The 10,605-nt window shown below is 47.6% G+C and overlaps 5 protein-coding genes across 5 annotated transcripts; 3 read left to right on the top strand and 2 right to left on the bottom strand.

Moving 5' to 3' along the window:
- Window positions 1-411, top strand: LAJ45_00994 (uncharacterized protein; the record flags this gene model as incomplete). Its single annotated transcript, XM_046110593.1, has 1 exon — window positions 1-411. One exon carries the CDS (start codon window positions 1-3, stop codon window positions 409-411), a length of 411 nt encoding a protein of 136 aa, XP_045975771.1.
- A 384-nt stretch (window positions 412-795) lies between these two features.
- On the top strand, window positions 796-2,132 carry LAJ45_00993 (uncharacterized protein; the record flags this gene model as incomplete). The annotated part of the gene is made up of 3 exons (XM_046110592.1): window positions 796-1,198; window positions 1,252-1,987; window positions 2,051-2,132. 3 exons carry the CDS (start codon window positions 796-798, stop codon window positions 2,130-2,132), a joined length of 1,221 nt encoding a protein of 406 aa, XP_045975770.1.
- A 2,068-nt stretch (window positions 2,133-4,200) lies between these two features.
- On the top strand, window positions 4,201-4,608 carry LAJ45_00992 (uncharacterized protein; the record flags this gene model as incomplete). The annotated part of the gene is made up of 1 exon (XM_046110591.1): window positions 4,201-4,608. The coding sequence occupies one exon, from the start codon at window positions 4,201-4,203 to the stop codon at window positions 4,606-4,608; it is 408 nt and encodes a 135-aa protein (XP_045975769.1).
- Window positions 4,609-7,478: 2,870 nt separating this feature from the next.
- On the bottom strand, window positions 7,479-8,167 carry LAJ45_00991 (uncharacterized protein; the record flags this gene model as incomplete). The annotated part of the gene is made up of 2 exons (XM_046110590.1): window positions 7,479-7,845; window positions 7,899-8,167. 2 exons carry the CDS (start codon window positions 8,165-8,167, stop codon window positions 7,479-7,481), a joined length of 636 nt encoding a protein of 211 aa, XP_045975768.1.
- A 1,581-nt stretch (window positions 8,168-9,748) lies between these two features.
- Window positions 9,749-10,126, bottom strand: LAJ45_00990 (uncharacterized protein; the record flags this gene model as incomplete). The annotated part of the gene is made up of 1 exon (XM_046110589.1): window positions 9,749-10,126. One exon carries the CDS (start codon window positions 10,124-10,126, stop codon window positions 9,749-9,751), a length of 378 nt encoding a protein of 125 aa, XP_045975767.1.
- Window positions 10,127-10,605: the final 479 nt, after the last annotated feature.

The following is a 10,605-nucleotide window of genomic DNA, read 5'->3' as shown; positions in this document are numbered from 1 at the left end:
ATGGACTACCAGCTCCGCAGAGAAATCACCCTCCTCCGCAATAACTGCGATAAGCTACTTGACCGGGGCCATAGCTTAGAGCTACGCCGTAAGCAGATAAAGAAGGTCAAGGAGCTTTACATAGGAAAACACCAAGCGAAAGAGCTATATGTTTTTCTAGCCCGAGCTGAGTTTCGGCTTCTCGAGGAAACCACTCACATGATTGACGAGATTAAAGACACCATGGCGAGGCTAGATATCCTCTGGTCTGAATTAATGCTCACATGGCCCGGAGCTGAGGATGATGAAAGAAGGCTGGAAGTTGAAAAACAGGCTTTTGGTGGGAAGATATGGAGTGACTATAGGGACTTTGTCAACGAGCTCTACTCCGAATCCATCTCTGGCTATGACTGGTTGGACTTTGAGGAGTGACCGGACTATATTGAGAAAGTGGAGATAGTCAACTTCAAAGTTAGTTTCTGTAAATGGAATTGATTCAATAAATTCAGGCTTAATAGCTGATAAATATCGCCTCTATAAGTCTTCTTTGGTGAGTAAAATCTTAATATAAAATCCTAAAAAGACAGCGTTGTGACCTTGATAAAGTCATTTAGAAAGGAAATGTGTTTATATGCACTAGTAGCTTGCCCTCTTACAACTACATGACGTCAGTTAAAAAGCGTAGAGCGGGTTACGGAAAAAAGAATAAATGTGGGTTAGGTATATTTGTTCGTCTCTAAGCAATGCACAGCTCAACGATATCCCATCTTCTTCCATCAACAGACATCAGTTCCCAACAGCAATTCCTCATCAACAATGCAGGTTGATAACGTCGAGTTGGATGAAGAGCAACAGGAGATCGCTCGCCATAATGCGCTGATGGCACGGTACCAGGCCCAGAGGGGGAGAGTCTGTAACCATTACTACTGTGGACGTCAAGTGTGCATCTTCTGGGAAGACGGAATGCCAGCAACAGACGGTTTAACAGGTCCAAACAGGGCGATCGATCCCCAACGCATGACTGGACCCAACGCTATCCCAACTACTTACAGAAGTCATCCCGACACGGACTCAGACAATTCGGCGGACTCCTACCGCACCACCTCCCTCTCTGACAACGACTCCGAGAGTGAAAACCAAATGGCTCTCTCTGAAGCATCCAGAAAAGCCGGTCGAGCCCGTGGAATTGCCCGCAAGCTTGCTGCAGTCAGGTTCTCATGTATGTTCACTTACCCACACAACTCTAATTTAGACCACGACTAAGATAAACAGGCTTCGGTCGCTCATGCAGCGCAGAAGATGGTGAGGAGCAGAGGCACGAACCAGCTCGCTCTCCTAGGTCTACTCCCAGAGCAGCAAACGCCCCTGAATCTCCCCTTGCGCCTGTTTATCCTCCTATGTCTATACCGAGACCAACTCAGCAGTCGATGCCTGTTATGGGAGCAGTTTCCCCTCCCATGACTATCTCGAGACCAGTTGAACGCTCTATGGCTACAATGGGGCCAGTTTATTCTCCCATCTCTGTCCCGAGACCAGCTCAGCGCTCGATGCCCGCTCCGGAACCGGTTGAGTCTCCCGTCATTCGTCGTCAACACTCAATCGAATCCTTCACCGGTGGCCAGGATTGGGGGTATGCTCCGAATCCTAATTATTCCCAATATCCCCCGGGTCAGGGCGAGGATTGGGGATATGTTCCCAATCCTAATTATTCCCAACCTTCCTACGCCGCCAGAGGTTCAGGGTTTGATAGTCCTACTGTAACAACTCCGCCCTCACGCCCTCCTGCCCCTCCGCTCATCAGGGATGCGCCGAGGTCTAACCCCCAGTTTCTTGCTGGAGCTCTTACTCCTCCGTTGCGCAGACCAGAGACCGCATACACCCCGCAGCAGCTCCGTGAGGGAATCATCCACAGTATGACTGTCATTAATGTCAACGAACTCCCGAACAACAATCCAAACATCTCGTCCTTCCACGTCACTACACATCAAATTGGCGATGTGGCTAGAAGGTAGATACCGCACAATCCATTCAATTTAAATAATTTGTTAACGTTTTCCGCGAACTGGTATAGGGAAATGGAGATGGGTTTGGACAGAATGCGCACCGCCGGAGGCAGGGTCGAAGACCATGAGTCTTATCATGATGGCCAGTAATAGACGCACACAACTACTGGGAGTCGATAAATATCAGGGAAGCTAGCGAAGGTCGGAGGGATATGGTATTTTCTCTCCATATTAGTCCTTTTTCTTTTAAGGTTTACTAGGTTGATTGATGGGGTTTAAATCTTATTCGCTCTTTATTCCTTTTTTTTTTTTTTGTTAGGGTCAAGGTCTTACCCAGTCACAGCTCATTGCAAGTTAGATTAGCGGGATTTCTTGTTTGATCGTCTTTTCTCCTCCCAGGAGCATGGATGCTCTAGTGGCATATTGCTTTGTCTGAGTTTGCAATTATTTTCTTTTGCAGGTAGAAAATCCGAAAAATGAAGCGGTGTTATTAGAACATGGTTGAGAGGGCAAGGCTATCCTTCGACTTTTTCAGAAGCTTGCTATATACCATTACTTGTTTTCAAAATTAAGCTTACAACAAAGGCTGGTCGTCATTTCTTCAGATAGATCTTCTGCCTGATTTCCAAGATTTTTTAGACTCCATTTCTTCCCAGAAGACTACATGTACATCTATTTCTGCGCGTGAGCTGGGTCTATCCCGTGGAGCCGTGATTTCCAGCAATTAGAAGAACCTTTGCAGAAATCTCATCCATAAAGGATTAATCGAAGGACTCCTGCTTTTTCCACATAGATGGTTATAGTTTTAGTTCCAAAACATCACGAGATTATACCAGAAGACACACCTACTGTGTTATCCTGATGAGAGTCAAACAGGCCATTCTTATATAGTCAGATATGGTTGGCCAGTGAGACTGCAGAGTTGGAGAAACAGAACCAAGATCAAAACGTCGAACAAGGCCCAAATCATGCTGTGAAAACTCCTTAATACCTCTCTGCAGGTCCTCTATCAAGGCTACAACACCAAGAGGCACGGTACCCACATTCTTCTTCATTCCTTAACATAGTAAAGGCAGATTCATCGGATTAATTTTCCCGCGTTATAAACTCTGAGCTGGACTCATATTACTGATTTGAGCCAGTGTGTAAATTTAGATGGCACTGAGCGGCGGAAAAATGCTCAAAATAGACGAAGTATTTATAATTATGATAGCAATAGATACATACCCCTAGCTCCTGGTAGTTTTCTCTCCTAAGGACAATGAAGGTGATCGGTGAAACCTCACTCTTCAAAAAAGCGCCGTGGAAGACATCCTACGTTGCGAGAAAACACTCAGGACTGAGTCCCTCCAAATACGTTCAATTCGTTTGTGGAGTCTGTCTTCCGGTTACGTGCTAACCCAAGCTGGCTAGTGTCTCTGAGTACTGTTGGCGTGCAAATAAGATTTCAGTCCAACAGTACACATGGGTGAGTGGCCTAATTGGTAACACTCGTCCGGAAAACACCGTGCGATTGCGCCCAACTCGATTACAGAGGGGACCGAAAGGTCTGGGGTTCGAAACCAGGGGTGGGGGTAGTAGATATGGGTCTGGCCATATCTGCAGTACCTTTTGTTCTTTTTAGCTACTGTTAGGAATAGACTACAAGACAGTGTAAATATTTTTAATTCCACCCAAGTATCTGCCATCGTTATTAACAAGAATGAAGTTGTACCTCGCTCGAGGCGAGAGCGCCCGTGTTTCTGCCGACCACCCAATAGGCCGTTAGCCTTTGACATTTCGCGCCATGAGCTTAGGGACGGGAGAGACGGGTATCGCCAGTACAGTGGTCTTCTCGCTCCAGATGATTTTTCTCACACGGCAGCGTACCTCTAACCAATGCTCCTAATGCGCCAAATCATACAGCAACTTTGTGGTTTCGTGCTTGAGGTCCAGGCCAATCGGGTGTTTCTTTGATTTGTCTCACCATTCTATCGGCACTAACCACAACTCCGGGAAGATTATGTAATGTTTCCGAACATCACAGCACAGTGTTCCTTGGTGGGAAAAAACGACACTGGACATTTTACAGTGAGAAACCAGTTGCAGGATGTTGGAAAACACATTAGAGTGGCGCTGCTAGGGTTAGGGCTTCCGTGGTGAACCTGCACATGTCTCTAACAACCGCTCCTTCCACCACCCACTCTGCCATCATAATACCTCCACAAACACCCAAAAAATGTCTCTCCACAATGAGCTCAGTACCGATGGCCATGTCTTCAAAATTCCCACCGACCCTGCCGAGCGCTTCCGTTTCATCCGTGACCAGACAGTGACCTCCTACCGTGCTATGACAGGCGGCACACCAACTGCTCAAGACATGGCGTTCTTCTTTGGTACTATTTCTACAGAAATTAATACCAAGGCCGGCAACATGGAGTTGGCTACTACACAGGCGGCCACTCTGGAGGCCACCAGTGCGAAGATTGCCGACGCGAAGACAAAGATCGCTGACGGAGTGGTTACCAGTACCCAGGATAAGGAAATTGGGATTTCATCACACGGTCGGAAGCGCAACTATGATGTCTTTGAGGCGGAGGAAACAGAGGGGAAGGTGATGAAAACAGACCAGGAGGGTAAGAAATAGAATGGTCAGGGCGGCAATAAGGCGTTTCGGCCACAAACCACCTACAAATGGCCAACTCCTGAAGAGGTTAATGCGCGCAGGACGGAGCTGATGCTCTTTAAGAACAGGCATATGTTCATAGGAGATTTCAGCAGCATTGACGACGCACTGAGGAAGACCGGAGTGACCTACAACTAGATACAACGAGATGTGTGGAAGGGTTAATGAGCGTTCAGGGTCAACGAGCTAAGGTTTCAGTGATGGAAGGGGGGGGATCGTTGCACGAGCTGTATTGATAAAGGTCGGTATTGTAGGGTGCTTAGAAGGCATCCTAGTAATCCTCTCTATACTGACAAGTGTGGGCCTTGTCTGAGGTCCATTGGAGTTTGTAATTTTCAGAAATAGTAACAATAAACTCAGCATCTTTAATTCACAATTAAACACACTTCTCCTTCTTATTCCTAGTGTGATCAACGAGATATCAACGGGAGCATGCTCGAGGTGAACACTCTGGCTGTCCAGCCGCACGCCGAAGTGAAAATTGACGCAGATCCTCTCGCGTCGAAAAACTTAATGCAGCAATGAAAATGAGTCGTATGGGCTCCCTCATCCATCTCTTACCCTTTAACCTTCACTCACCACCTTCGGTGAACCTGTCCTCCGGTATCAACTGAAGCATCAGTTGTTCATTGCTCTCTGGATCCATGCCCATTCAGTTCGTCAGGTAGCTTCTCGCAGAGTTTGTTTTTATTGCCCCTTAAGGCCTTTTATCACGCAGGAAAAACGTGTTCTCACCTACGTTGAACGCTGGAAGGTACAAGAGTGACGGTGAACGATCTCAGTATTTCTGATGGTTCTTGGGTTTTCTATTTAAACCAAACTGCACAAAATCATTAAACAGAACGGTTCAGATTGGATCTGTCTTCTGCTCGGTTGGTTCAGTTTGTGGGTTTTCAACGCCGATAGTACACTTGGAGACCTATGCCCCTTAACCTCAAGCTTAAACATACATATAAGTCCTAAAACAATTAAAAAGCACCAGATAATCTACCGCTGTAACCCAACAGCTATGATATCGCCCAGAGGGCCGGTCGAAGGGCTATGATTGGTTAAAAAGGAGTACGAGCTACCCTACCCCTTTCCCTACGTTGAAACTCTTGAGTTTCTCTTCTTCTTCTTCTCTATTATTTCCTTTTTACGTACTCTATATGCTCTAGGGGCTCATTGTGTGTCCGAAATCTTTATTGTCTACTCCGTGCCATGTAATATTGCACGGAAATGTGTTCAAACAAACAGAGTGATCTCTCTGTCCATGGCACATGAACCTAATTAGCTGAACTCATACTTGGATCACTGACTTATAAATCCATAACATCTCACTCCACATGTATTTGAACGATGCAAGAAACACATAGGCAAAGAGGCAACATTCCCATGCGGGAATACAGCTCGAGAGCGCGGGACTAGCGCGGGACTAAGTAAGTAGAAAAATATCATTATATGTGCTCATACAGTTTCCGCATAGTCCAACCCCTTCTCCATATCCGTTTCTTTCAGTGATGTATCGCCGCAAAATGCTAAGAATACCTACAAGAGAAGCGGTTTATGGAGCACGGTTGGACCTGCCAGTGGAGGCGAGCATTTCTCGCACCGTGGGTGTAGTGGGGTGCACAGAAGTGTCCGAATAATAAAAAGAAAGTATCTAAATGGAGTGCCTTGGTAGCCCATACAGAGCCCTACTCCACATCCGTTTAGGGGGGGTGATTTATTGCCGCAAGCAACTATACCATCATCGTGTCCTAAACGGTTATGGAGTACGGAGTGAGGGGTCAACCAGCGGGTGCAAAGGAATAATATGCTTGTCTAGTAAAGATAATTGTCAGCGAGGATTATTGAAGAGGAAAGTTAGCTTATATCTACAATCGATGAAGGAGAGTATTCCGACGATGATAGAATGCACTTTAGCTGTTCGTTAAGGGGGGGGGGGGGGTGGGTGGTTGCGGGGTTCGCATGTCGTTAGGCTTATTCGTCAGGTCAAAGGAATAGAGAAAGAAACAAACACGAGGAAAAAGGGAAGGCTGAAGTAAAGTGAAAAACAGGGCCGAGATAGAGGGGGGGGGGGGAGGCGGCGCCTACAGGTAGTTTGGTGTTGGTTGGTAGGGGTGAGCTGTGGCCACTGAGGCTTTGTATAAATATCCCTTAAAGCTGACACATAGGATAGACGCTTTAAAAGTGAGGCCACTGCATTACCCGCACTCCAGCAATCAAAAGTCGAAAACCATTTCAGTCAATCCAGGGATATGTTAGACGATGTGGCGATATTCCCCGGTTGACCGTCAAACCAAGGAAGACAGTCAATCCGTGGTAATCCAGTTTAATCGGAGAATATTCCTGATTTGACCGGTCAACTGACTCATCTCCCCCGATTAACTGAATCTCTAGCTTTACTGGAACAATACCATATCCTAGAAGACCTTTCTCTTCCGTTTTTGAAAACCCTGTCTTCTTTCCTAGGTATTTTCGTCTTCCCGATTAAACATATACATAGCTACAAATAGGATCATTCGCATCATCAAATGATGCTCCGATTCTTCTACAGCTATTATGGCACACATGGAATGCTCCTTTATTCCCATTCTCTCCACCTTTGATCTTACTCCCATAGCTGAACAAGACCGATACTAAACACGACATCGAGAGTGACTACATCTTTCAAAGAGTAATCGTGACTACCGAAAAATGAGAACTCTGAAAAAATGGGTGTCATTACTAACTTACAGCCGCTAGGGCCAAGAATATACTAAACATGATAGTGAAAAAGATGCTTCTCCGGGGAGGGGGCGGCCGGCAGCAGGTTCCCTATCCCTCGCAATACCCGGTCAATAGCTCAATCAAAGCCACGACCAACTAATCATAACTCTCCCTAGTTCCTTCGCCGCCAGCTGCTCAAATAGCCCCAGGCTAAAATCTAGGTCCCCCGGCTTGCATCCAGTGCATCTATCGACGACGGTGGCGACCACCGACACATTCTTTCCAGTCTCCTCCCTTACTCTCGTAGCCCAGACCTTCGTACCGCAGAGAGGGTTCGCGTTAGGATTGGAGCCGACCTGGACGGCATCGAACACGACATGAGAGACGGCGACGATTGCTTCGGTGTCGGTGGAGGTTATGCCGCAGGCGCCGAGACCGGGTGCGTAATAGGTTGCCTCGCCGGTATTAAGAGCTTTGTTGGAAGGATTGGGGATATAGGATTTCGATCTTCGCCGACGTCAGCGCGCAGTTGAGGTACGAGGAAGGACGGAGGAGCCTACTTTCCATGTCTCCCGGCAGTCAAGCCAATTGCCAGCCCCAGAATCAACGCAAGCAGCGCCAGCGCCGCACCCAGCAGAACAAGAAGGAAGACATTCCGGCGCAGCCCAAAATACGTGCGATCCTTATCTAGCGGGAGGTGCTGCCGAAACCAGGCAGGGAAGAGCGCGAAGCCTGCGAACACGCCCGCGGATCGCCGCTTTATGCTTTCCTGTTCAGAAGGCGGTTGGTCGATTTCCGACTTGGTGTCGGGGGTGGGTAGGATGTGCATTGTTTGTTTGGTTTGGTTTTTGTGTCCTCGGGCTTCAATGTTTGTCTTGAAGCTTGGAGCTCTGATGGCGCGATCGCGATGGGGATAAGGGGCGCGTTCTAGCCGAGAATGCAGGGAAGGGGGGTGGCGCCGGCGCGTATGCTTAAAGTATGCTGGTGAGCTTGTTTTTAGCGAGGAATGAAGCAAGGATCGGCAGTTTTGCAATCTGCTCCTGGCGATTGGGATTGAACGGCGCCCTCCAGACTGTACTATTTTACCCTTGCGATGCAGTTCTCACGAGATAAATGGTTGTGGTGGTTGCCGTCAGCGTTGAGGCTCTGCTGGTGCCTGAACAACGTTGGCATGTCCCTTGGTCCGTGCATCCCCACAAAGCTTGGCGATGCAGGGGTAAGCTGTCATGCACCCCGCGAAAAAAGGGAAGGAGCGACCAGCGCTGACTGCAGACACATCAACAAGAAAACTTATTTTTTTCACTTCACTATCTTTTCTGACGGGCATCTCATTCCCAGCCTCCTGATACCAGCTATGCTCTCACCAGGTCAGATGCGACAGGTGTATGTTCAGAAGTCTTGGATGGTCATTCACGGGTGCGAAACAAACCTTGTCGCAGGTGTTTTGTTTACTACTCTTCTTGTTGGCCTCCTCGGTGGCAGCGACGAGGTTGACCGTTTATCGCGCGGTCACGCTACTTTATTACACCATATACTATATTCATTCTCCTGATCGGCGTCGAAGATAATACAGAGGACGCTATCCTAGCGGGCAAGGCGGCATGAAATGACGGGAACCAAAGCGGTAGTATTCCTTCAAGCTACCTGTATCTTAATTGTCCGCAGTCCCCCGAACACTACCTGCTCGCACTGACTTTGTTCTATAGTATAGTACTCCCTTGCTCTGTCGGCAGTATTCTACGACTGCTCTTCAGAACTGCAGCCATGCCTACTCAAGGGAAGACATGTTAGCATCAGCTGGACCTTTGGATAACCGGAGCTTCTCGACTACGCTCACTGCTCAGCAACGGTCTTACTAGCTACCGCCATGCGATTGATATTGGAACTTGTAGCCATCTGGTGATTCATTTTTGCCAGAGGAGTATTGCCTCCTACTCACATCCGACGCAGAGAGAAGGGTACAGGAGTACTGGTTCCATAATCTGTTCAGTTGATGTTCGAGGCTTCTAGTGGTTCACCTCTCTATCCGCCCTCCTTAGGGGGGTTAGAGAGGTTGACCACTTCCGGTCTGGAAGGTGTATAAGGGATTGTTATTATGGGTATTCGAGTTTAAGAGGTCTGATGACATTGATTGTACGGTGCTAGAAAGAGAGTCATCCTTGAGTTGGGGCAGGCCTGTTGCAGTATCGGCCAAATACGCACAATCAAGGAAGAAGCACGCATCATTCATATCTAACCTTCAGCTGACGTGGGAAGCTCATCTCACTTGACTAATGATATGAGATTTGGACTCATAAAACTAGATTGATAACTTCTTTGGTCAAATTTTAATTGCTTTCCTCTTTCAGTGAGTTATTTCTTTATCCTCGTCTCTTTAGCTCCAATTTGTCGCGCACAAAACAGCATCCTTCTACCACAACCCCCGCACCCCCAACTTCTCCAAAACCACCGCCTCCTCACACCTCTCAACATACCTCTTCAGATCCTCGTAAAAATCCGCCAAGTACCTACAATCCATATGGGCCTCTTCCAAGTACTCCCTCAGCTCCACAATCTCGCCATCGCTATTGCGAAACTCATGCAGTCGCATAAGTACTAGTTGACCATGTTGCATCGTTAGCTCATTTTCTGCCTCTGCCAGCACATCAATATAGGAGTATCTGGTTAGTAGCGAAAGGAGCATATCCAGGCCGCCACGGACACGGTCTAGGGCTTGGTTGTGGAGGCTGATGAGGAGCTGGAGGTGGGAGAGGATGTGAGCGTTGTGGTTGGGGGGTGGGGTCGACATTGTTAGATATTTTGTATGCTTTTGTGAAGTGGTTTGGGTGGGGCATGGTGGTATTTGTACTTCTAGAGGTGGAGGTGAGGAGGATGTTGAAAATTTGGACAATTTGAATATTCGGCTATTTTGAAACGTGGTTGTCCTACCCTACCTGGAACGTTTCTCAAGTGAACTAGTTTACCTAGGAGACTCCATGGATTGTCTGATTTTCTCCTCGATGAAATGGACTTGAAAGTTCCCAGTCCCTTAAAGAAGTCAGGATGGATGCAGAGTAACCCGCGAAGCATCACCGGTGAAATGCAATCTGGGGGTCATTCAGGGAGGAGTCAACGTGTTGCCTCAGCGCAAGGATTCTAGAGAGTTGATTAGGAACACCATCCTGATAAATAGCGCTGCTGTGTGGGCTGGAAAAGGGTCGATAAGCCCAGTGCTTTTTCATCTTCCTTCTGTGGGGTACAATCTCAAATACTTCATTCTCTCCTCAG

The sequence above is a fragment of the Morchella importuna genome (assembly GCF_003444635.1).
Source record: "Morchella importuna strain M04M26 chromosome Unknown Morimp01GS002, whole genome shotgun sequence".
In the NCBI taxonomy this organism is placed as follows: Eukaryota; Fungi; Ascomycota; class Pezizomycetes; order Pezizales; family Morchellaceae; genus Morchella; species Morchella importuna.
Note: the sequence above shows the minus strand (reverse complement) of the source record. Positions and strands in the feature narration are given on the sequence as shown.